The sequence below is a fragment of the Mustela lutreola genome, chromosome 8, assembly GCF_030435805.1.
Source record: "Mustela lutreola isolate mMusLut2 chromosome 8, mMusLut2.pri, whole genome shotgun sequence".
Taxonomy (NCBI): domain Eukaryota; kingdom Metazoa; phylum Chordata; class Mammalia; order Carnivora; family Mustelidae; genus Mustela; species Mustela lutreola.
The window spans coordinates 117,564,229-117,591,990 of NC_081297.1; the positions used below are offsets into that span (position 1 = coordinate 117,564,229).

At 33.6% G+C, this 27,762-nt stretch overlaps 1 protein-coding gene across 4 annotated transcripts in view; it reads left to right on the forward strand.

Moving 5' to 3' along the window:
- The window catches only part of LRRIQ1 (leucine rich repeats and IQ motif containing 1), a 228,833-nt gene that overhangs the window by 16,546 nt on the left and 184,525 nt on the right, over positions 1 to 27,762 (forward strand). For all 4 annotated transcript variants that reach the window (XM_059186458.1, XM_059186461.1, XM_059186459.1 and 1 more), the window contains 4 exons: positions 1,698 to 1,772; positions 5,340 to 6,962; positions 14,198 to 14,350; positions 16,323 to 16,473. In XM_059186458.1, coding sequence (XP_059042441.1) covers positions 1,698 to 1,772; positions 5,340 to 6,962; positions 14,198 to 14,350; positions 16,323 to 16,473 — 2,002 coding nt within the window. The remainder of the gene's footprint in view (positions 1 to 1,697; positions 1,773 to 5,339; positions 6,963 to 14,197; positions 14,351 to 16,322; positions 16,474 to 27,762) is intronic.

The window sequence follows — 27,762 nt, forward strand, 5'->3', positions numbered from 1 at the left end:
CAGAGGCAGGCAGAGAGAGAGGGAGGGAAGCAGGCTCCTTGCTGAGCAGAGAGCTGGATGTGGGGCTTGACCCCAGGACCCTGGGACCAGGGCCTGAGCTGAAGGCAGAGGCTTTAACCCACTGAGCCACCCAGGCAACCCTGATTGTTGACCATTTCTCTCTTCCTTGATTTCCGTGGCATCACACTTCCTTGAATCTCTTCTTAAATGTTTGGCAATTCTTCCTTTATGTGCATGTTAGCCTTTTCTGTCTCTTTCTCTCTCTTCTTGAATATGGTACTACCAAGGATTTCTTCCTTTGTCCTTTTTTTTTTTCCATATATCTTCTCTCTTGATAATGTCATTCATAGCTGTTCAGAAACAAATCTATATTCATAAGAAAAAAGAAAAATGAACTATGTAACTCTCCTACAGATACTTTACACTCAGAGCTTAATGTGTCTAAAACTGAAGGCATTGTCTCTGAGTTGTGCTTCTCCTCTTGTAGTCATCATTTTGATGATCTAGACTGTCATCATAGTCTAAGCTAGAAAGATAAGGATCATCTTTGGCTCTTCCTTCTCTTTATTATCCTCTTCCCTCTAATAGTTATATTATCCATCTTCTCATCCACCCACCTATCTGCTGTTAGTCTGTAGTCCAGGGTGTCCTAATGTCTAGCTTGGCATATTCACTAAATTTGCCAATTATCTCTGTACTTTTGGTCTTGTATTCCACAAACCCATTCACCTTAGTGCTGCCAGGAGGGGTTTTTAAAGTTATTTCTCTGCCTAATTCTCATTGTAAAGATTATATCCAAAGAAAGATTCCCAGTTCCTTTATTTCTGGACACTTGGCAGTTTGTAGCAATTTCATGTTTACATTGTTTTTGTATTTTTCTCACTCCCATCACCCTATACAGAAGGCCCTCCTTGCTGCTTACATGGACTTCTCTAATACCTACCTCTTTGATCTCTTTAGTGACTCCTTGGCTTTTTGTTTTTAATGTAACCTTTTAATTTTCCTAAAATCAGAGCTACATTTTCCTAATTGGAAAACATTTAATAAATGCCTTCATATATCAGTCTTCTATATGAAACTTTTCATAATCTTTTTAATTATAATGCCTATTTCTACAGTGGTCCTTTATAGTCTTCTCTTGATAAATTTATTCTGCTAAATTTGAGGTAATATGTGAACTTACAATTGCGTTCCCACATTAAAGGTAAAATTTTAGAGGAAAGGGATTCTATTTTACTGATCTTGTTTATTCTGCAGAACCTTAACAAAATAGATGGTAATCAAGAAAATTGTTATCCACCGAACTGATAGATTATGTGAATTAAATGGGATGGTATGGAGAAAAAAATTGTAATATAAAACTCCTTTTGCAAACATTATTATTTGTGGGTTTTGCATTACCCAAGAGCATATCTAGCCAATGCATTTTATTATGTGAATAAACATACTCAGATAAATAAAACAACTTACCCAGGTTACAAACATCTTTATGTGCTCAAAATGGGAACCCTAGGTATCATTTATGTGATACTTTAGGTTGAGATTAAGGTTGTTGTCCCAGTACTAATAACAGAGTATCATTGGGTGAGTTGTTATCTTTAACTATTATTTATAAATATTGGTTGTCAGAATTAAATATAATGAACATAATTTTTTTGATATTTGAATATAATAACTCAGTATTACCATATGTTCAGCAAGAACAGGACAAGATGAATGATGAACTCCATAAAGAAGAGAAAATGTGGAAAGAGAAGTTTAAAAAGCATGAGGTAACTATTTCTTGTTTTTAATCATTACAATAATCATTCTTCATTTGAAATAGATTATTATACTCGAAATGGACATAATATTGCCTGTCTGATATAGGATTTAATTTGCTAAAGCTTTAAATATTAATCATCAGAAATTCTTCTTGAAATATAATTTCCTAAATATTAAAATAAACTGGTTTAATGAATGAACTGTCTATATAAAATTGTAATTCTATAATTTTTTAAGATTTGAGGAAACATACTATTATAAATATTTCACTACGATTGAATATGGTTGGGAAAGGTCATTTCTTGAACACAATTGAATATGTTAAATAATGCCTTTGAATTTAAGATCATTCTGATGACACATTTATTAAATTATAAGGTTATTTACCTCAAAGATTTTTAAAAAATATTTTATTTATTTATTTGACAGACAGAGATCACAAGTAGGCAGAGAGGCAGGCAAAGGCACAGAGAGGGGGAAGCAGGCCCCCTGCTGAGCATGGATGCAGGGCTATCCTGGGATCATGACCTGAGCTGAAGGTAGAGGCTTTAACCCACTGAACCACCCAGGTGCCCCTACCTCAAAGATTTTATATAAAATTTTAAGTATGAACATGAATTCGATAAAATTTCTTATAATCCTGTTATCTGACTAAACATATTATCTTTCTTAGTCTTTCAAGTCTTTTCTTTATATAAACATGCTCCTACTATCCATCTTTTTCTTAAAAAAAAAGTTTACTACCCATCTTTTAAAAAAAATATATACTTGATATTTAACACTGTGTAAATTTAAAGGGCACAGTGTATTGATTTAATAATGTTATATATTATAGTATGATTTTCTCCACTGTGCATATTTAAATTAAAATGCTGGTTAGGCATGTGAACAGACAGTTCAGATGAATGACAAGGGACAAAAAAAATACAATAGTAGCTTACCTACAGGTAAATCCAAATGTTGGAGTTAGGAGAGCCATTAAAATACCTATAACTGTCATACAATAGCAAGATACTTAACAGAGAGGTGATAAGAAAAGAGAAGTAGAATCTACAATGAAGTATCAAATGTACATTATAGAGTTGAAAAGTTTAGCATATAAAATTAAAGATTTGGTGCATCTGTTTGATGGCAGCATTAGTGAAACAAGCAAGGTCAATAGAAAATATCCAAATTAAAGTACAAAGAGGACAAAAAAAATTGGAAAGCAGAAGAGAGTACAAGAAATAATGTGATATATAGTGAAAAGATAAAATGAATATAATAGTAATCTTGGAAGGATAGGAGAAAGAGAATGAAGTAAAAACAATGGGTAAAGAAATAATAGTTGAGATAGTTTAAAAGAAATTCAGGCTGAACACTCAAAGTTGATTAATGATCTCCAAACAGAATCAATACAGAGAAAATCACACCTGGGAATTGAATAGTATAATTATTGAAATTCAAGACAAAGGGGGAGAAGTTATAAAAGCTGCTGGAGCAAAAAAAACACATTACCTGAAAGGACGAACAGTAAACCAATAGCTGACTTTTTTTTTTTAAGGTTTTATTTATTTATTTGACAGAGATCACAAGTAGGCAGAGTGGGAAGCAGAGAGGGGGCAGGGAAGCAGGCTCCCTGGAGGGGCTCTACCCCAGGATCCTGAGATCATGACCCGAGTAGAAGGCAGAGGCTTAACCCACTGAGCCACTCAGGTGCCCCAATAGCTGACTTCTTAAGTGAAATGATGGAAAGAAGATAATAGAACAAAACAATTTAAGTGTTAAGTGTTAATGGTTTCTTTGATCATTAGTGTTCTTTGAATCCTGAGTCATCCCCTGATTTCTGGTCTCAGTTTTCATTTCCTGTATGCCTAAATACTTGTTGAAAACATTTTTGGATAACAACTTTTCTCAGTCTTTGCACACTTGAAAATATTTTTTTTATTTTGCTTTAACAACCAAATGATTCCTTTCCTGGCATATAGAATCCAGATTTATTACCATTTGGTTTTAAGGATTTAAAGATATAACTCCATTGCATATTTGTTTATTTTTGCCCATTATCATTTTAAATTTGATACTCATTCCTTACATTCTTTTGAAGCCTTTAGATTTTTCACATTTTACATTTATCATACATATTTATTGATATCTTATTTTGTGCCAGGCACTTCTGAGTGTTCAAGGTATAGCAGTGGATAGAATGGAAAATGCTGCCTTCATGGAGCTTAATTCCTTAGGGTTCTGAAATATTGCTAGCTTCCATGTGAGTGTATCAGTGTGTTTGTCTATATGCATGCATGAAAAGTTTACTCTTTATCTTATAACATTTTTTGGTTTAGAAAACATTTTTCTTTTTTTTAAAGACCTATTTATTTATTTTAGAGAGCAAGAGAGTGCCAGGGTGGGAAGAAGGCAGAGGGAGAAAGAATCTTGAAGCAGACTGCCCGATGAGTGCAGAGGCCAATGTAGGGCTCAATCCCAGGATCCTGAGGTCATGACCTGAGCCTAAATCAAGAGTCAGACACTGAACCCTACTGAGTCACCCATGTCCCTGAAAATATTTTTCTAATATGTTTTTTCCTTTTCTCAAGTCTTTAATTGTAACTCCTACTTAGTCATTTTGGAGTTTGCCTTTATACCTGAAAGTCTGTGTCGTAGATTTCATATCTTTGTTTTTTTGTATGTTGTTCCAGGAAAGTGTGTAATTTGGAAGTTTTTATTTAGCCAACACCTATTTAAGCCATTCTATTTTGAATTTTTGTTTGAGTGAATCATATTTTTTTATTTGATCACCTGCATTTTTATTTTTATGTGAAGTTATTTTTATTTAAACATATTTTTCCTAAAAATTTTTTTGTAAATTTTTTATTTAGTTTAATAGCTCTCTTTTCTCAGAAACTAGTACTTCCTTCTGTTTATTTAACTATTTTGATTGCCTCACATTCTTTATGTTAGTTTTCCTCAAATATTTGCTTCATGTTGATTTGTTTACTTTTGTTTTAGGACTCTATAGTGACAATGACATTTTCCTCACCTAACTCCAAATGATCTCATTTAATGCAATATGTGCTTATCAGCTCTCTCCATAGTTGAGAAAGGATAAAATATGTGACAAGGCTAGTTCTTCATATTGCTTATATGTATGTTCTACCTTGCCTTCCTGGTGTCATAAATCTCACCCAATAATCCCCTGCTTCTGCAGTCTGTGCTAGCTCTGGGAGTCTCCTTTATCAGACCTACCATCTCAGAAAGTTTGAAGTCCTCTTCTACACAAATTTTGGCTTGTGGTTTCTCTTGCTTTTTCTCTGTCATTCTGATTTCATATGCTCTCTATCTTCAAGGAATTCCTCAGTTTATATTTGGGTGGCTTAGTATAGCTATAATATTAGAATATCAACTTACTAACATGATTAAAATTCCCAAGTATTTTAGAAGATTAATTCCCTTTAAATGGTTTTAGTTCTTTTAAGTGAATTTTATAGCAACTTCCTTGTGATTTCAATTTTACTATTTGTTTTCAGCCTGTATTTTAGATGATATTTTAATATCTTTAGTTTATGCTGACTACTATTTATCTTACTTTACTTTAGGAGTTTATTAAAAGCTTGCATTTACAAATGGAAGAAGAAAGAACAAGATTTAAAGATCTACAAGAAAAAGAAAAAATGCGTTTGTTAAAACGGCAGCATAATGCAGCTGTAACAATTCAGGCTAAATATAAAGCCTTTGTGGCCTACCAAAAATATAACCCCATCATAAAAGAACAATTAGAAAGTAAGAAAAAGAAAGCACAAGAGTGGAAAGAAAAGGAAGCAAAAATACGTCAGATGGAAGAAGAAAAACTAAAAAGATTGGAGGAAGAACAAAAGGTAGAAGAAGAGAGAAAAAAGCAGAAGCAGGAGGAAAGGAGGAAGAGAGAAAAAGAATATGAAGAAAAAAAGACCATCATAAGAAGAGAAAAAGAGCAACTACTAAACAAGGAAAGATTAAGATTAAGAGAAGATGCACACAAACAGCTAATAATAAGTAGAGCATTAAAGAAAGATGAATATAATATCAAGAATTTGACTGTTGAAGATACATCAAAGAATAAGGATGACATAGCCAAAAAGGTAGGAGATGAAAAGTCAAAGAAATGGGAAGATGTTCCCCTCTGGCTACTTGAAAAATCAAATAGGACAGAGAATGTAGATAGACAGCTTGTATTAAAAGAATCAATACAAGCGCAATCAAAAGATCCTATTATAGACCAGGCAATTTTGGCAGAATTTAAAGTAAAAAATGAAAACCTGGCAAAACAACAATGTTCTGAAAAAATTGTAAAGGAAGAAGGAAAATGTAAAAATACAGACAAAAAAACTGAATTGGAAAAGCCAGGTCTAAAAGAAAACGTGAAAGAGCAGTTTCAGATGCAAGAATTAAAGCTTCAAATACAAAACGGGGAACATATGAAAACTGCCATAAATGAGAATATGAGACAAGACACCCAAATAATATTAGGACATAATGAAAAAATTAACAAGGTGAGAAACAATGAAGCATGGAAAATAATCCAAGATAATCAACAGAATAAGATACAAAAAGTAGAAAAAGAAGAGCTAACAGAACAGAATGGAACATTATATGAAGAAAATAATATTTCAGTAGGTTCTATGAAGCAGCAAGCACTAAAATTAGAAAATTCTGAAGTTATAGGGGAAAATATAACAATACAAGAAAAAGAAATTGATTTAAAATCCAAGGAAACCGAGGAGGTCCCAAAAGACAATACTCTGAATAGTGATGTGATTTTTAACAGCAATGATTCCATGGTAACTACAGAAGGCAAAATAAATGAACAAGATTATATTTTCGGTAGAAATGGTCTTTGTGAAGACTTGGGTAGCTATAATGCAAAAAGCTCCTTAATTTTTAAAGAAATAAACTCTCTTAAATCTCAACTTAAAGAAATCCCAGAAGAATGTCATGAAAATAGAGCTGAATGTGAAAGTACTGTGACCTGTTCTTTATCAAAGCCAACACTTCTATCTTCTATTGAAGAAAAGAGGCTAGCTTGGATAAAATCACATAAACCTTGGTTTGAAATTTTCAAACAAAACCAGCAAAAAAAATTTGTTCAGAGGAAGAGACCTGTAAAATGTCCAGCCAGCATGATGCCCCCTTTGAATACGCTAGAAATTCTTCGATGTGGCCCTTGGAAGACTTTACAGCAGGTATTTTATAACTTTATAATACTTTTTCATATTTAACTACAATTGATCCTCTGAAATGTGACTTTAGAAATATTAGTAGAAGGCATTGTATCCAAGAATTTTGTCTCTTAATTGGGGAAATTGGTAATGAAGTATTGACCCATTTGAGAGGGGATGTATTTAAAAGATCTTGATTTAAATTCTTCAAGGCATCATCTTCTCCCTCAGTGTAGCACTACAAAAAGTTTTGATTTATATCTTGAAGCTATGTTCAAGGGTCCTATAGCCATTATTAAGCTTCTAAGAGTGGAAGTATCTGGGAATTTAGTGTTGAATTAGAGAAGGAAATTCTTAAATTGATGTTCAGTTAGTTTGCTATAGTCTTGGGCACACCACCACCTACTGGCTCCTTTTGGAATGAAGTGGATTTCTCTGTATCTGACAAGGGCTGTGAAAGAAGGGCTTATAATAATAGAAGACTCTAGAATTTCCATATGGAAACATATTTAGTCATGTGCTATATAAGCACAGTGCATATATTAATGAAATTTAAATAATCATCACCAACCGCTGTGAATTTTATATGTTTATAAAGCCCATATTTTCAACCAAAATTAAGACAAATACTAATGGGCGCCTGGGTGGCTCATTCGGTTAAGTGTCTGCCTTAGGCTTAGGTCATGATCCCAGGGTCCTGGGGTAAGCCCTGCATTGGACTCTCTGCTCATCACGGAGTCTGCTTGTCCCTCTCCCTCCTGCCCCTCCCCCCATTCATGTGTGCTCATGCGCATGTTCTCTCTTTCTCTCAACTAAATAAAATTTTTTTAAAAAGATTTTATTTGTTTGACAGAGATCACAAGTAGGCAGAACAGCATACGGCGGGGTGGGGGGTGGGGGGTGAATAAATAAGCTCCTTGCTGAGCAGAGAGCCCAATGTGGGGCCCCGAGATCCTGACCCCAGCTAAAGGCAGAGGCTTAACCCACTTGAGCCACCCAAGTGCCCCAACAAAATATTTTTTAAAAAAATCAGAAACTAACAAATGTGTGGAAAACCAGGAAAGAATATTTCAAATAGTACAACACTAGAAAGGACTTAGGATTAAAATAATGTATCTGACTAGGGCCTGAAACCGAAATGTATTCAATAAAATGTATTTAGTTTTTTGATATAGAGAGATGCCTAGGAAAGGAAAGACTCAAGTTAATATATATATGAATTTTTTATTTATTCACTCAGCAAATATTTATCTGTCCAATATGAAGGATCAATATTTATTGTTGGGACAGAAAGAAACCCCAGTCATTGACATTATGGAGGTGACTCTGGTATACAAAAAGGCTTTAAACAAACAAACAAACAAAATACCAATTACATTACTATAGATTTTGGTAATTGCTGTAAATAAGATTTCATGGTTTTCTTTAGAAGGATAATAAGATAATGGACGTTAAAGAGATCTCTGGGATGTGAAAAAGCGGTATGAGGAACAAGAACTACTTTGAAGTTCCTCTGTTTCCTAGGCAATGTATTTTCATATCCATCAGATCTATAGAGCTACATATAGAATCTCTCATTAGGTCTTCTATTAATTATTTTCTTTGGCTATGTTATCTCTGAAATCATTCTTTTTTCTACTTTCCCTAAGATGTTGGTGTAGGCTTTGTGAATTGGTGACATTAACTACTAACTTTTATTTTGGATAATTTTCCTATATGTATCTGTTTGAGCCAGGCATAAGTGACAGCTTCATGTTCACCGTGTGCTTGTTTCTAGAGTAAACTGAAGTTAGGAAAATAGCAGTGCTCTTTTTCATTGTGGGTCTCTGCTCTGTTCAATAAGAATGCTGAGGAAGTTAAGATGTGTGAACCTGTCCCCTTGGTTTTTCTTCTCCTATCCATTCTGTTCCTTTTGTGAAACTCTTGTCAATATACATAAAGTAAGGATTACTCCTTTTGCATCTTAGGGTAGGTCCCCACAAACTGGAATGTGTATACAGATCTCCAGGGAATTTGTTAAAATGCTAATTTTGATTCATTGGGTCTGGTGATCAGTCTCAATGTTCTCCACTTTTTAAAGTTTTTTTTTTTTTAAGATTTATTTATTTATTTATTTGACAGAGAGAAATCACAAGTAGTCGGAGAGTCAGGCAGAGAGAGAGAGAGAGGGAAGCAGGCTCCCTGCTGAGCAGAGAGCCCGATGCGGGACTCGATCCCAGGACCCTGAGATCATGACCTGAGCCGAAGGCAGCGGCTTAACCCACTGAGCCACCCAGGCACCCTGTTCTCCACTTTTTTAAAAAAAGATTTTATTTATTTGAGAAAGAGAGCAACAGGGGGAGAGGGAGAAGCAGACTCCCCACTGAGCACGGAACCCCCTGGGGGGCTTGATGTGGGGCTCCATCCCAGGACCCTGAAATCATGACTTAAGCCAAAGGCAGAGGCTTAACTGACTGAGCCACCCAGGTACCTGGGTACTTGCAGTGCTCCTGGATGATTCTGTTGGTGCTGGCCCATGGATTAATATGATTAGAAATGTTGTAAAAGGCACTGTAATCCTCTGACTACTGCTCAAGCAATTATTTTGAACATTTCATTTTTCTTTGAGGCATCAAGTATACAGTATAAAGTGGAAAAGTATTTATGTATATGTCTGTAAATACAGAAGTGTTATAAAATGCCATTTTGTAATGACCCTGGGAGATGGGTTTATACTGGTGTCTTTATTCACTACTGTTCCTGATCCATAAGTCTCTTACTTTGATTTGCTAAGGCTTCACATCTTTATCCATACCTTGATCACCCATTGCCATCTTTGGAAGGTCCTTCTAGAGAAGACTTTTAGAAAAGTTTACTCTTCTAGAATTTCACCCAGTGATGAATTTATTTTGCTTATATTAATTTCTCACTTTCAGCTTTCAGCACATGAAATTCAGACTCTTGTCTATGTTTCTTTACAATTTGTTAGACAATAGTGGTTTTTGTTACTTGACTGGGGTGGTTAAGTGGGAAGATGGACAAGGGGATGAATAAATAATCTGACTGAATTTTTTTTTTTTTTTTTTTAAAGATTTTATTTATTTATTTGACAGAGAGAAATCACAAGTAGGCAGAGAGACAGGCAGAGAGAGAGGAGGAAGCAGGCTCTCCGCTGAGCAGAGAGCCCGATGCGGGACTCGATCCCAGGACTCTGAGACCATGACCTGAGCCGAAGGCAGCGGCCTAACCCACTGAGCCACCCAGGCGCCCCGGTCTGACTGAATTTTAATCTTATCTCTGTATTACTGCTAGCTTCACAATTTAGGTAGAGTATATTAATTAAAAAGGGAATTAATGTAAACATTATTTGAGTATAATTCAATAAAGTACTAATAAGCCCTCTGTCAAGTAAGATCAATGTCCTGATTTTATTTCTGCCATTTATTGGTTGTGTCACGTTGGGCAAGGTGCTTGACCTTTTTGAGCCTCTGTTTTGTCTTCTATAAACTGGGAAAAGCAATATCTATTGGATAGGATTGTTGAATTTTAAAATAACATAATATGGGGATGCCTGGGTGCCTCAGTGGGTTAAGCCACTGCCTTCGGCTCAGGTCAAGATCCCAGTGTCTTGGGATCAAGTCCCGCATCGGGCTCCTTGCTCAGAGGGGAGCCTGCTTCTCTCTCTGCTTCTGCCTGGTGCTCTGCCTGCTTGTGCTCTCTCTCTCTCTCTCTCTCTCTCTGACAAATAAATAAATAAAATCTTTAAAAAATAAATAAATAAAATAACATATACGAAGAATATAGTCTAGGGCTCCTAGTATATGTAATAGTCATTATCAAACTTGGATCTCAAGCAGAGATTATACACAACTAATATATATATTGTTTTCTAGTTTTAGTGTTCTAATTTATTTTTCTTTTATTTTTGGTGTCTAGCTACTAATGATTACTTGATTTAAGTAATCATAAAGAGAGGGTGCTGAATTTAAGGGATATTTTTATATGGCTATTTATAGCATGACATGAAGAATAACATTTTAGCTGTTACTAGCTTTTAGATCTGAATGTCTCACATTTTATACAAGGCAAATTCTAATAAACTGGTGTTGTATTGGTACATGAGCTACTAGAAGTTAGATTCTGCTTCATTTAATCCGGTTATCATACCTCAGATTTAGTCTCTTGCAGCTGATTTTTTAAATGTTATTTCTTTAGATTGAAGCGATTTAAAATTTTATCTCTGAACAGATGTTCTGCAAAAAGAAAAACCAAGAGTTATTGCTTTCACTATTTTTGTATTATAGTCTACCATAAATGACTGGCACTCCTTGCATCGAACTCAAGAATAATTGAAAGTGAAATCTCTAAAATTAAATAGCTATTTTTGGTCATTTTATGGACCACGATCTGTTAAGGATTTAAGGAAATATGGGTGATTAAGTAATAAATTGATTTATTATCTTTTATTAAGATAAAATGAATGAGTCATAAGTTCTGTAGGTAGAATAGTTTAAGTTATGAGAACCTGAAAATACTAGTTTTTGAAATATCTTTATATTACCCTTTATTAAGGAAAGGAACTATGAATGCTGTATTTTAGTTTTGCCATAGGGCAGTTTATTATTCATTTATTTCTGAAACATTTAGTGAATATCCACTATGCTCCAGTTGCTCTTTTTCAATAGACCATGCAGTGATGAACACCTGTAAGTACTAATTCTATATTGACCTTACTATTTGGAGCATAAAGCCATTATTTATATGATTATTGCCATGCATATATCAACAAATAATTAATATAAAAATTTATTTTGATATCTCATATGTTTGGAAAAACCTAAGATAGAATAGATTATTATCGTTGGGGTGCCTGGGTGGCTCAGTGGGTTAAAGCCTCTGCCTTCGGCTCAGGTCATGATCTCAGGGTCCTGGGATGAAGCCCCGCATTGGGCTCTCTGCTCAGCAGGGAGCCTGCTTCCCTTCCTTTCTCTGCCTGCCTCTCTGCCTACTTGTGATCTCTGTCTGTCAAATAAATAAAATCTTTAAAAAAATTACTATATCATAAGGAAATTTTAAAAATCTTCCATAAAAGGGAGGAGGAAATATTATGAAATACCTTATATTCAAAAGTAGATACCATTAATAAGGACTCTGCAACAGTTGTCACTCCTGTACTGTAATTAAACTAACTAGAGAAATTACCACCATAAAAACTGGAATCTAACCATTTCCATAGGTGATTTTAAGCAGTGTATGATTATGTCAGGCAGAATAATATAAATAAGAAGGTAGAGAACCATTTGTTACTATAAAACTACAGTTGTGGAGTTTTTGGTTTTTAAATGCTTAGTTCTAAATTGTGTGTTTACTTGTTGGTATACAGCTAGCTTCCCAGTTACAGAATTTGTAAGTTCTCTTTGTGGACAAATAAAATGGGTAATACACAGCAGGGTTGTCCCCCCCCCCCCCACAAATGGATGAATATTTTTCTTTCTGAAAAAACCATAAAATATAAATTTGTTTCAAAAGTCATTTTAGACTATGAGTAACTGAGATATTCCTGAAATAATTATGAAATGAGAAACTTATTCACCTGAAGTTTGAAAAATATTGTTTGTAACTTTAGCTATTCAAAGCAAGGAGTGGACTTAATCCCTTCTTTATATCTCCACGAACATATGGTCTTCCCATTCACTTACATAAATACGTAAATTTAAAACTTTTAGTTTAATTTAATGCACAGGAAATGTTCCGAATGAAGAGGGGTTACTGTTCTTAAGACTCTTCTAGCTTTTTCTGAAGCAATAATGCTTTAAATTACAATAGTACATTTTTAAAATTTCTGATTCAGTATGATATATACTAGACTCTTCCTATAAAGCTAATAATGTTAAAGTTGTTTTTTCAGTACATGAGAAACCTGGCCTTAGGATTTTTGATATGACAATATGAAATAATTCTTACTATAAAAAATTTAACATATATAGTTAATTCTATTCATGTACTTAATTATAGTGAAGAACCAACATGCTATACTTATTTCTCTGCCATTTTCTTTATGTGAGAGCTCTTGAGTTTAATAAGAAGAGTGCTTTTCAGAAATACGGAAATATTTCCATTATCTGACATATTCCTGTGCCACTATAAGTGTAGTTCTTGGTATATATACCATAAAGTTGAGTACATTCTTTGATACTGAATTTTCTTTAGTTAAAAAGACTAAAACCAAATGACAGAAAAATTCTTTAAGAAAAACCTTTGTGAATTACTGAGTCCACAGTGATATTTCAGTAATAAGAAATTTCATAATATGGTCTTCAAAATGTTTGAAAATACCAGAAAAAATGCCATTCATGCTATGTTACATCAGAGATACTATCTGCTCTGAGTATATTACATTATTCAACAGTAAGGAATGATTCGTGCCAGTAAGGAATGATTCATACCAGTGAACTTGTAATAGAAAGCTATTTTTATTACATGGTTTAATTATTATTGCATGGTGCTATTTATTACAGGTCCTATAATTTCTCAGACTTTCTTTGTTTTTGGAAGGTAGTTGAGTCATTTTAATTGAATCATGGCAGGTTGGACACAGAATCTATCCCCTGACATAGTGTGGCTCCTGTTACTATTTCTACCCAGGTATCCCTAGGATACTGTCAAACACAGTATCCTGTGTTTGATAGTATCAAGCATTTGTTTGGTACAATAAGCATTTGTGTAGTACACATTTGTGTAGTACAATCTTGAAAATAGTGCCAAAATAATTCACACAGAAAGTGAATTTGGTGAAATATCAGCGAATGAGCTAATAGATGATTTTATCATTGCTTCTATGCATATGACTTTTGAACTTGAGTTGGTCATGGATGATTGCATTATTTTGCCTTTCTATGTGAGGAATAAAGGAGAACCAGATAGCTTAATTGAAAGTGAATTGTTAACAAATGCAATTTTGATATATATCATTAGTTTTTTTTGATGACTTTTTAAAATAAATATTTATTTATTTGACACAGAGAGAGAGCACTCCACAAGGTAGAGTGGCAGGCAAAGGGAGAGGGAGAAGCAGGCTGCAACCTGAGCAAGGAAACTGATGTGGGACTTGATCCCACAATGCTGGGATCATGAACTGAGTCAAAGGCAGACGCTTAACCAACTGAGCCACCCAGGCATCCCTTAATGAATTTTTAAAAAGGAATTTTGCAGGGCTGATATAGTTTATATTCATTATTGTTAGATGAGGTTATGTAATCCAATTTTCTTGAATTCTCTAGGTTACAACAGTTACATTTCAAGATTTGCCAGGTTGTAGTCTCTCCACACTAGCAGAGTGTCCAAATCTTCAGTTTTTGTCTCTTCGACGCTGTGGATTAATTTCTTTGCACAGCCTGAGTAACTGCAAAAAACTGAAGCATATTGATGCACAGGTATGTCCTCTGTTCTCCTCATTATTTATCCTATAATAAAATCGAAAACAAAATTTGTGAGAACCGTTGAGGAAAGAAGATTAGGAAGTATGGCCTGAAAATCACTTATCTCTATTTGCAGATGATATAGTTATTGTTTTTATTACTTTTTGTTTGATCCTTGACATCTTTAGAACCTAAGTTATCGGTTATTGTTTATATAGTAACTATTTCTTCAAAATTGTCATTGCTGAAATATAAACATAAATCCATTTTCTATTTTATTATAGTAAATTATCACAACAACCATTTTATTTACTCATGGTTCTGTGGGCCAGCCATGAATTGAGGCCAGGCTTGTCTGGGTATTTCTTCTGATTTTTGTCTTGTTGCCTGGGTCATTTATGTAATTTGGAGAGGGGGCTGGAAATGTCCAAAATGCCTTGTCTGGTGTCTTGGGAGGTTAGAATTTCAATTTCTCTTTCTTTTCTTCTCTCTTTCTCTGTGTATCTGTGTTTCTGTCTCTTTCATTTTGGGGCTTTTCTATAGAGTGGCCCAATCGCAAGACTGAGCATTCCAAAAAAGACAAGCTCCAATATGCAGGTGTTTTTCAGGCATCTGCTGGGATTACACTAGCTAATGTTCTATTGGCCAAACCTAAATCTGTATGGGATGGGAGCTGGGTGGATTTGTGAATGTTGGGATATGAAGTTCATTGGGGCAAAGTAACAGTCTACCACAGTCTACCCTTGATCCTAAGGAGTCACATCCGTCCCACATTCAAAATACACTCATGTCCAAGAGACCCCTAAATGTCATCAATTTTGTGGCCTCAGACTTAGACTTGAAGCACAAAATTTTCTCATCTATATCAGATCCAGGTGGAAGTGATTTGCTCAGGTAGACCTCTTTCAACTCAGAGATCTGTGAGATACACTGAAAAGTATCTTCTCTTCTCCCCGTCCCCCCTTCCCACACTCACATACAGTGGTGAGATAGGTTTGATTAATTACAATAGCTATTCCATTCAAAATGAAAGAAAACAAGAAGCCCATATGTTCCCCTATTCCATAGCTGAGCACATATCCTCATTTCCTTAATAAGGACTTGGTTCTGCTCAATGAAAATGGTTTTCTATGACCCCTGGTTCTGCCCACTGGGGTTTTGACCTTCTCAAGGCATACTTCTTTTTCCACAAGACGTGCTAGTCACAGCTGAGAAGTTTCCTGAGCCTGTTTCTTTCCCATAGAAGAAGGGGTGTGGGTGGTAGGCTAGAAGCTTCTTTTCATTTGGCATATTCTTCTCACTTCACACAGTGCTTACACCAATGTGATTTTCTTTGAAAACTTTGTGGATTTCTTATGCTTCTTATTAAGTTTCCTCCATTAGACAAAGGCTATGCTTATAAATATATTTGAAAGGGAAGCTGTGGGATTACACTCTTAAGATTCTTAAAAGCCCATTTATTTTTCTTAGGTCTTAAAAAGTAAAATTGTTGTTACATCCTAGACACATGATCTTGACACTGAAACCAACATTATATATTGCAGAGATATGTATGTGTAGTAAAAGTATAAACCTGTACATGAGATACATATCTAACACAATATTGGTGTTCTTTGGAGAGAAAGGGAGCAAAAGGGACTGAGAAGGGGGAAGTAGGGAGATATCAACTTTTTCAATGTTTGGTTTCTTTAACAGTTTTAAAGGAACCATGACCTAGTGTTCATTTTTGTTCGTTTAGATTGCTTGAAATATTTTACTATGATTCTCTGTATTTTCAAAGATTAATAAATATAAAATCAGTTAATTATTTATTAGGTCACTTAATATTTTCATCTAGATAATATAAAATTCTGTATGTTTATCATAAAAGTCAGAGATTCAGTTATTTACTTGGAGATCATATCTCATTCTTCCTCTTTTTGTAAGCTTTAAATGTTCCACTAATAAGCCATTGAACTAAAATTAATTACATTTTTCTTTGTTTTAGGAAAATCATATTGAGACTATCAATTGTGAAAATTTGGACAATCTCTGTGTTGTTCTTCTTAATAAAAATCAACTGACTTCTTTTCATGGTTTGGATGGCTGCACTAATATCCAGAATCTTGAACTCTCCCATAATAAAATCACTCGAATTGGTAAGAACAAGGGAATTTGAATTTATTGACATTTATTTCTCATGATTACATATTGTTTCATTTATTCCTTTTCAAGAATAGGCCACCATAAAATCTTAAAAAAAAAAAAAGAATAGGCCACCATTACTAATTTTTTTCATTTTATTTATGCCACACTTAATCTTTTATCCAAATAATACTATTTTTAATATATAAAGGAAATATGCTCCCACCAGTGGCAAATGGCTAGTTATCAGTGGCTCCTTAAATTAGTATATTCACTTACATATTCCTTTATTTATTTATTTGACAGATCACAAGTAGGCAGAGAGGCAGGCAGAGAAAGAGAGGGGAGGAGTAGGCTCCCTGCGGAGCAGAGAACCCAATGGGGGGGCTCAATCCTAGGACCCTGGGATCATGACCTGAGCCGAAGGCAGAGGCTTTAATCCACTGAGCCACCCAGGCGCCCCTTCCTTTTTTTCTAACTAGTGGTGATCTGAGCTCTACTGGAGAATATGATACCCTGGATCAGTACCATCCTATTTTTATGGATTCTATGCTTTCTGCACTTAGCAACTGCCATAACTGTTCCCTAAAAATCCCTGTCATTACTCCCTTCCTTGCTTTCCACACCACTTGTCCTAACCTTGCCTTTTTTTAGGTAAGACAACCATCACATGAAAGAAATCCATCGGTTTGAATCTCCCTAATCTTTTTCATCTCTCCAGCTGTATATCTGTATCCCTATTTATCTATTTGTTTCCACCCTCATACTTTATAGTCCATACGGTTCAGCAATGAGAATGCCTTCTTAAGGCCAGTCCTTCTATTGTTTATAAATATAATTGTCAGTGTCCTCTGATACTGTATCTTTCATCATCTGTCATTTGTCAAACAGTTCCTTTTGCCACTTATTTCTACCATTGCCTCATCTCTCTTACCTTTCATGTCAAATTTTGTGAAAGTATTCTGTTCATGCTTTCACTTTTTTCTACCCAACTTCCCTCTTCTTTCTACTGAAAGGAAGAACTTAATTCTATACTGTTAGCAGTGTGATAATTCTGAAATAAAAATATCATTGTATTTTTTACTACCTGCCTTAAAATTCTGTTTTATTTATTTATTTATTTATTTATTTTAATTTAAACTTGTGAGATTCTGAAGGGAATTGATAGGGGCTTAAATAATGGTTAATGAATAATGAAGGATTGCTAAAAAGTCAGAAACTAGATAAACATTTTTTATGGTACAATACTAATAACTTAAATTTTGGACACCTAAAAGGTACTATCTTTTCCACCTCCTCATCCTAAAATCATTAGGAAATACTGTCTGGACTGAAATTTCAGGGACTGGGATGGGAGTAGATGGGGTAGCAGGAATAAGTTCACTTTTCTCATTTGATTTAATTTTATGTTTGATGTATAAAACAAATACATGTTTTTTAATTTTTTTAAAGATTTTATTTATTTATTTGCCAGAGATAGAGGGAGAGAGAGTGAGCGAGCACAGGCAGACAGAGAGGCAGGCAGAGGCAGAGGGAGAAGAAGGCTCCCCGCCGAGCAAGGAGCCCGATGTGGGACTCGATCCCAGGACCCCGGGATCATGACCTGAGCTGAAGGCAGCCGTTTAACCAACTGAGCTACCTAGGTGTCCCCAAATATATGTTTTAAAGCCAAACTACATTTAAAAAGGCATACTCAAAGAGATTGATCTTTTATCCCTGTCCTTTTTACTCTGTTCTCCAATATATTTTTATGTATAGATGTTTTTGTACATAAGCACATATAACATCTGTATGCATTTAATATGTGTATGTATGTACATTTAAATATGCATATATACACATATATATCCAAGAGATATATGTGTATATATTAATCCTAATTCTAGGATTAAAATATAGAATATTTTAAGTACTGTTCTTTATCTTGCTTTCACTTACCAATGTGTTACAGAGTTCAGAGCATTCTTTTTTTTTTTTTTTTTTTTTTCAGAGCATTCTTTTTCCATGGTTTCATAGTCTTCAATTTTGTAGATTGATTAGGTTTTATTCCATTGGTTTCTGTTTGATTGACACTGATGGTTTCCAGTCTTCCACATTTGCCATAATAACTAATCTGATACTTATATCATTTTATACTTTACCAGTTATATCTTGATAAATTTTCTGCGATGTATATTGCTGGTGCAAAGGACATCTGTAATTTAGGAAAATAGTGCCATCCACACTTTATGGGTTATACAATTTTGCACTCCTACCACTAATACACATTAATATCAGTTCCTTCCATCTTTCTTCTATTATTTTATTCCTTCTATTTCTGAGTTAAATAATTAATTCTTTTTTATTTTTATTCTTTTCACTCTTGTTAACATAAATACTTCAGTCTATAATCTTTTCTGTGAGCACTGCTTGGTCTGTAACTTCTCTGTTTTAATCAGTTCTACAATTTTATGACATATTTTGCCTTTTAGCTAAGATTTAAAATTTCTATATGGTAAAACCATTTTGTGTTGTTGCTGTTATTCTATTTAGTTTTATTGCCTTATATATAGTGAGAGAACTATCTTTGTTCCATTTTGGAACTTTGTTTGATTTTCTAATATGTGGTCAATTTTCAGGAATGTTTCATGTGCACGTGAAAAGAGGTCATTGTGTTTCTAATTGGAATATAGAGTTTATATTTTATCTTTATTATCTAGCTTGCTGATCATTTGTTTTAGATCTTCTATATCTACTTGACCCACAATAGTCTGAGTTGAGCTAGTATAAATATATTTATTATTAATTAGCGTATTTCTTTTTGTATATCCTTTGGTTTCCATTTTTTGAGTGTTACTCCATGCTGTTTTGTAGATATTCCTAACTGTGTTATCTTTATTATGAATTTTAGTCTTGATATTTATGTTTCCTTCTTTGTCTCTTTAATGTTTTGAGACTAAATTCTACCTTACCTGACATTTTCTTTTTATTTGTATTTGTCTACTTGATCATTAAAAAACCCCACAAAACTTTAGAGACACTTTGTTTTGGGCGTGTACTTATACACAGCATAGATTTGGGTTTTATTTTTTGCTCCAGTTTTAAACGTTTTTGTTAGAGCATGGCCATTTACACTTGAAATTCAACTTATATCCTTAGTGTTAGTACTGTTATTCCACTTGGGATGATGCTCCGTTTCTGGAAGGAGGCCTTGTTGATAATACATGGGTTCTTCCACCACTGGAGCATCCCCTTTCTTACACATCTGGCCAGTTTCCATAGTATTCCCTCTGTAGCAGTGTAGATTTAGCCTGGATTGTGTTGGTTACAGATACTTACTACCCCACTTAGAAAAAATTCAGTTTGTAATTTCTTCATCTCCCATTTACACTGGAAAGATAGATTGGGATATTTTTATTTACTTGTTTTTTATGAATTTCTAGAGGATGTATGGAGAAAGTTGGATCAAGGCAGTCACCGTCATCTCTGATTTTTTTTTTTTTTTGATATGGGAAAAAATACAGTTGTTTTCACAAAGCAAACCTTTACAGACATTTCAAGGCACACTTTTGAAAATAAAATGTATAATACTCCTCCATGTGTTTATTTGCCAGTGTGTCTGTGCTGCTTGCTTTGGGTCTACTCATATTTTCTCCTCTATGGAAATAGTGATACTTCTGATACAATTTTTTAATTTTAAAATTTCAGTTTAAAAGACAGAAATAATTTTGTTGTTGTTGGAATGAAGACAAGTGCATTGATAATGTATGTTGCTATATTGGCACACACTGAAGCAAGCTTAAAAAAAAGAAAAAGGCTGTTTGTGAGAAGAAATGCTTTGACTCCCATTCACTTCATTTTCATTGCCAGCAGGGCTGTATGGGATTTCTTGTAACCAGTGGATTTCCTGGGATAGGATATCTGCAAGATTTATGTGGAAACTGCCATAGTATTAATTGATGTACTTGAGATATCTTTGTGTGGTACAGAGCAAACAAGGTAAAAGACATCTTTGCTGTCTGTTGGGTACAATGAAAACACTGTATTTATTGAGTGTGAGAAGAGTATACATGAAAAAGTAGATTTTCTGAGGACTGTTTGGAGTCTGTTTTTCATCTTCAGGAACTGCTTACAGAGATTCTGGTTGAGCTAAGGGAAAAGCATAGATTTTGTCTTTCAATGATGTATTGATGCTAAGAACTCTTATGAAGGGACACAAAGATAGATTTGTGTTTATAAGTTAATAGGTTACTATTCCATGCTATAATATTTCTTAAGGAGGTGAAATAAAATTGGAAGCAACACCATGTATTCTGCATTTGTAGTTTCAAGTTTAATTTGTTCCTAATTCTTATTAGGCTGTAATTATTTCAGTACTTAATATGTAAGATTAATTTTAATTACTCTTTTTATTAGAAAGATATTAATGAATTGTGTATTAATGAATACACATTTTTATTTGAATTTCATTGCATTTAAGTGAATGAGAATAGGAACTGTCAGTTTGTTTAAGGCAATTCATTTGAAATTATTTATGCTAAATGTTTTCTGTTCTAATGAAACTGCCTAATTACAGAAATAGAAATGCAATGTAAAATATACTTTTTTAAAAGTAATGACTTAAAATATAATTCTATAAATTGAAATTTATGTAAAGTTAATTATGTATCTTTAATTTAACAAAAATTAAGTATGTTTGATTTAATGTTTAAGCGTATTGTGTGCTCTGGCTAATTTAAAGACTACCGTATAACATTTTAATATTATTTTCTATAATTGGTTCTAATTGCATAGCATGTTTTTGATTATAGAATATTTTTATTTGATCTGGAGTTATTACATATTTTGAATGTCAAAATATTTGCTTAATTTTAATTTATTAAGCTCACTTTAGTTGATGATCTATTTTAATAAGACAACAGATTTCTTCATACTTTTTATTAATCTAAAATGTTTTATTTATTTTTTTCCTCTGGAATGTTTTTTTTCCTGTACTGTCTTTTGTAACTCAATTTAATTTGGGTGATTTGCAGTTTAAATTTCAAGATTATGGTATCATTATGATATTTCATGCTTTTTTTTGCCTGAAATTTCCTATAAGTAAATTTCAGGTAAAATTGGTAAGACATTTTGTTTTCCAAAATAATATGGAAAAACATACCTTGAATGGATGTTGAATATCTGTGAGAAGTTTTTCATATTTTGAGATAGTATTTTTTGACTTAGTTTTTTAACAAATAGCCAAAACAAATGAAAAATAGGTGATTTATAACTTATAATCTAGTTTTTTTGTTTTTTTTTTCCTGTTTTTATGTTGGATTTTATCGACTTTCTAAGAGAAACATGAAAGTGAATTAATTTGAAAAAATTCATGCCATATGATGAAATTGTTTTATGAATCTTATTTATAGAAAAAATACAACTTAACATGATAAATATAGTAATAGATTACTTTTTTAACCACCATATATTTATGTGCTTTATACATTTAATTCATTTTCTTTTCATATAACTGCAATGAGTTAGTTACTATTAAATGCTTCTCCCACACCCCAGGTAATAATTGAGGCACAGAGAAGTTAAATAAATTATCTAAGATCATATAGTTAGTAAATGATAGAGTCAGGATTTGAAACTCAAGTCTATTCCTAGTATCTTATTTTTTAATTGCCTTATTCCACTGCCTCTGCAATAAATATGCATTTAACATTTAAGATTATTACTATTTTTTTAGAGCATATTAAAACTCTTTATGCTGAAATAAGTAAAAATTTTAAGGTTTATTGATTAATAAATTTGATAATGAACAAATTTATTGAGTACCTACTATGTATAAGCACTTTTCCAGTCACTAGAACACAGTACTAGAATATTGCTGAGGATGCAGCAATAAACAAATGAGTATCCTGACTTTCACCAAGATTATCTAATGATATTTATATAAAGAAAAGAGAATCGGAATAAATTGCTATATTTCATTTATTGACTATTGAGTAAAAACAAAAATCAGTATGATTAATGTGTAAGAACAAATAATTATTATTTTTTTTAAAGATTTATTTATTTATTTGACAGACAGAGATTACTAGTAGGCAAAAGAGATAGGCAGAGAGAGAGGAGGAAGCAGGCTCCCCGTCGAGCAGAGAGGCTTTAACCCACTGAGCCACCCAGGTGCCCCAAGAACAAGTAATTATTTTTTATCTTCTCATTCATGAAGCTTCTATCTCTGCTACGTGAAGAAAACTTTTATCTGGAAAAGCATGTTTCTTTAATGCCAGCAATTAATTTGTTAATTTATAAATTTCAGGTGATACATTCCTAGAAACTATTATAAATAGGTAGAAGGATTAGGAGACTTTTTTCCCTCGATGCTTTATTTTCAGATAATACCATTTTCTGGAAAAGTGACACTAATAAATGTATGAAAGATACTGAAATAATGCAACTTTTCCACATAAGGTTAATTACTGTTTTGACTCATAGGGGAAATCTTCTTGGATTAATTCTTGTTACCCAATGTTGTCTTTGGAACAGTAGAAAAAAAATAATGAAGTAAAATAAAATAAAGCTCTGGATATTTTCTTGTAGCAATGCTTTTCACGGCTGTATACTTAGTGAATTTCTTGTATTCCACTAGATGGTGCTAGCTTACTCTTCAGTTTTGAAATGCAACAATGCCCAGTACAAAGCTGAAAGGGATTTTACAGATCTGCCAATTTAGGCTTCTTAAGTTTACAGATGAAAAAACAGACTCACATAATTTTCCTACCAGAAAGGTGGGGCTAGAATCCAAGTTTTCTGATTCCTGTTTCGCCATTCCTGTTTCCACACGACATGTATGATTCTGAGGAACTTTTGCATTGAAATTAAAAATCTTAAGAGCAGCTTAGCATATTTGTATGTAACTGTCAAACATAGCAATCATTGAGTAGCTAAAGGAGGTAGACCTTTCCCAAACACTTATTTAGTGAAAACCTCCAGCCTAATTTAACATTTTTAGTTTTGCTGTTCCTTTCAGGAGAGGTTTTCCCCCCACTGTGACAGGAATGTTTTATTAGACCATTGGCTCATTTCTGTGGGAGGAATTCTTTGAAATAGATATTTGTAGCAAGTATAGCCAAATGCTAATTTTGCCATGGGCAAGGGCCCTTTGAGGGATAAACACACTTGGCTTCAGTTCTATTTTGTGGGATGTAGGAAACTTTTAAAGAGTTAATAAAGAATATATTGAAGCAGTGGGCTCAATATTTAAGTGATACTTTATATTTGTTATATTTACATAATTTGCAAGAAGCTCTTGAATATTTTTGTGGCTACTGTTTTGTTTTGTTTGGGATGGGGAATGGACAAAATAGAAATGTTGACTGGGAGAGAATCATTTTCTTTGAGATGTTGAGAAAGTAATGGTATTCTAAGGTAAGGCTTGCTCTAAGTCTATTTTGCTCGGTTATTTTTCCTTCATTTGATAGCAAAGAACTTGTAAGATTAAAGGAGGAAAGGGCAACTTATTCTAACTTCCTTCCCATCTAGATTCCCCCTTTTGAGCCAAATGCATTGACTGGATCAAATTACTGTTTAGTCAATTGTATATAGACTTTTTTGAAAGTGTGTATTAATATCCTATTTCTTCTTCAAAGTTTAGTTCAAATATTTGTCTTTGAAGTCTTATTTGGTCACAACAGTTATTAACTACTTTTCATTGAGGATAATTGTTAGGAAACAATTTTTAGTAGCCAATATGTGAAAGTGTTGTACAAGCTGCGTTCAAATACTATTTTTAATCCTCCCAATCACCCTCACTCCAAATAAAGGGCCAAAGACTCAGAGAAGTTAGGTAATGTGTTTATATTCATACAGCTAGTTTTGGAATAGACCTGAAATTCATGGATTGTCTGCCTTAGAGCCTTCGTGTTTTTATTATACCATACTGCCTGTAATCAACATGTGCCACTGACCATGTTATTAGCATAGTGGTAGAAAAAAGCTATATACATGACTCCCAAGATGATTGTAGGTTGTAGATCTTTATTCTTAGAGCCCATTTTTTTTTTTTTTTTTGCTTATATATTTTTGAGGCCATGCTATTTGTTTTATATAAATTTAAAATTGTTATATATTTCTTTTGAATTGACCTATTTTATCACTTTTAAATGTCCCTTTTCATCTGTAGTAAAGCTTTTTGCCTTAGTCTTCTGTGTCTGATATTACCCTAACCAGGTTTCCTTTGGACTCAGGATCCTTTTATGCTCCTAAAAATTATTGAGTACCTGCCTCAAACACCTTTCATTTATGCTGTCAGTATTTACTGTATAGAAAAAAAAAATGAGAAAAAATTTGTTCTTACTTAGTAATTCAGAGCTTATGATAACAAAGTTTTTCCATTAGTAGTAGTTTTATAAATAATAAACGTAGTTTTTACCTAAAAGATATAGTGAGAAGAGGGTTATTGTTACACATATTTGCAAATCTCTTTAATGTCTAGCTTAACGCAAGACAGCTGGATTTTCGTATTTCCTTCTGCATTCAATTTGCTACAATATCACACCTCATGTAGCCTCTGGAAAACACCACTATAAGCTCTTAAGCAAATGAGAGTGAAAAGGCAAATAACATCTTAGAATTATTATGAAATAGTTTTGACTCCATGGAACCTTTAAAAGTGTCTGTATGAGATTGGTCTCTAGACCACACTTTGAGAATCACTACTTTAGTGTATACGTATCTTTTTTTTTTTTTTTTTTTTAAGAATTTATTCATTTACTTGACAGAGACACAGCAAGAGAGGGAGAGGGAACACAGACCGGGGGAGTGGGAGAGGAAGAAGCAGGCATCCCGCCAAGTAGGGAGCCTGATATGAGACTCGGTCCCAGGACCCCGAGATCATGACCCCAGCTGAAGGCAGACACTTAATGACTGAGCCACCCAGGAGCCCGTAACATATCTTTTTCTATCCTTTTACTTACAGTATTTCTATATGTTCTATTTTTGGCTTCTTTATGTAATGTGAAAATGTGTTGCTTTTGTTATTGTTTTATCTGGGTTGCCTGACAAATTTTAGCTTCGTTTCTAGCCTTTGATCTCTAATAATGAATTAAGTTTAATTAAGTGCAATTATTAATATATTTCAGTTTGAATCTATTATGTTACTATTTGATTCTATTTGTTTTGCCTGTTTTATTTTTTCTCTTTTCTTGCCTCTTTTTGGTTTAGTTGAGGTTTTAAATTATTTCCTTTTTCCTTTCTATTACCAGTTACATATTATTTTACTATTCTTTTTGTTTACTATAAATATGGCATGCCTTCCTGATTTACTAAATATAAATTTATTTAGTATTTTTTGAAAGTAGTTTAGGGTCCTAGAAACTTTATTTACTCACTCCCAAATTAATATGCTATTATTGTCATGCATTTTATTGTATGTGTGTGTATTTGGAATGGCTTAAGACAGTATTATTTTATAATATCATATCATAAAGATTCACCCACTTTTTAAGTCCCCCCTCTTTTGGTGTGTTTGTGTTTGGAAATATTTCTCTTTTTTGAGATGAAATCGATACATTATATTTCTTTCAGGGGTACATCATTTGATTTTTGTATATATACACTACGGGTGATCACCATAGTACATCTAGTTATCATCTGCCATTATACAATTGACCCCCATTACCCAATTTGTCCTCCTACCCCCTTTCTCTCTGATAATCTTCCATCTGTTCTCTGCATATATGGGTTTTGTTTTGGTTTGTTTCTTTGGTTTTTCTAAACTCCACATAAGAGAGATAATATAACATTTGTCTTTTTTTTTTTTCCCCAAGATTTTATTTATTTATTTGACAGAGACACAGCGAGAGAGGGAACACAAGCAGGGGGAGTGGGAGAGAGAGAAGCAGGCTTTCCACCAAGCAGGGAACCCAATGCGGAGCTGGATCCCAGGACTCTGGGATCATGACCTGAGCCTAAGGCAGACGCTTAATGACTGAGCCACCCAGTGCCCCTAACATTCATTTTTTTCTAACTTACTCCACTTAGCATAATGCCCTTGAGATCCATCCATGTTCGCACACATGGCAAGGTTTCATTCTTTTCTTTTATGGCTGAATAATATTCCATTGTACATCTAATTACCACAGTTGTTTTATACATTCCCGCATCAGTGGTCATTTATGTTGTATACATATTTTCACTGTTGCAAATAATGCTGTAACAAATAAACATGGGGATGAATATATATTTTCATGTCAGGAGCATTTTTTTCTTTAACTAAATATCCTAAAGTGGAAATGGTAGGCCATAAGGTAGTTCTATTTTTAATTTTTTGAGCCCCCCCCCCTCTATTTTCCATAATGGCTGCACCAATTACATTCCCACCAACAGTTGTGAGAGGGTTCTCTTCTCTCCATATTCTTGCCAACACTTGTTAATTTCTTGTCTTTTTGAGACTAGGTATTTTAACAAATGTGAAGTGATAGCCCATAGTGATTTTGATTTTCATTTCCCTGATGACTAATGATGTTGAGAATCTTTTCATGTGCCTGTTGGCCATCTGTATGTCTTCTTTGGAAAAAAGTCTATTCAGACCTTCTGCCCAATTTTTAATCAAATGGGATTTTCACTATTGAGTTGAAGTTGTTTATAAATTTTGGATATGAGACCTTTATCAGACATGTGATTTGCAAATATTTTATCCCATTCAGTAGGTTGCCTTTTCAATTTGTTCATGGTTTCCTTTGCTGCAGTAGCTTTTATCTTGTTTATTTTGCTTTTGTTGCTTTTTCTTTTGGTGTTAGATTTTTAGAAAATCATCCAAAGACCCATGTCAAGGAGTTTACCACCTATGTTTTCTTCTCTGAGCTTTATGGTTTCAGGTCTTATGTTCAAGTCTTCAATTCATTTTGAGTTGATTTTTGTGTATGTCGTAAGACAGTGGTCAAGCTTCATTTTTTGCACGTGGCTGTCTATTTTCCCAATATTAATTATTGAAGAGATTGTTCTTTCCCCCATTTTATATTCTTGGCCTCTTTGTCATAAACTAATTGACAATAAACTAATTGGTTTATTTCTGGGGTCTTTAGTCTGTTTTCCTGACCTATGTGTCTGTTTTTATGCCAGTACCATATTGTTTTGATTACTATACCTTTGGTGTATAGTTTGAAATCAGGGGGTGTGATACCTCCAATTTTGTTTTTTTCTTGAAATTGCATTGACTATTCAGGGTCTTTTGTGGTTCCATATAAATATTACAATTATTTGTCCTATTTCTATGAAAAATGCCATTGGGATTTTGAAAGGGATTGCATTGGACCTGTGGATTGCTCTGGATATGG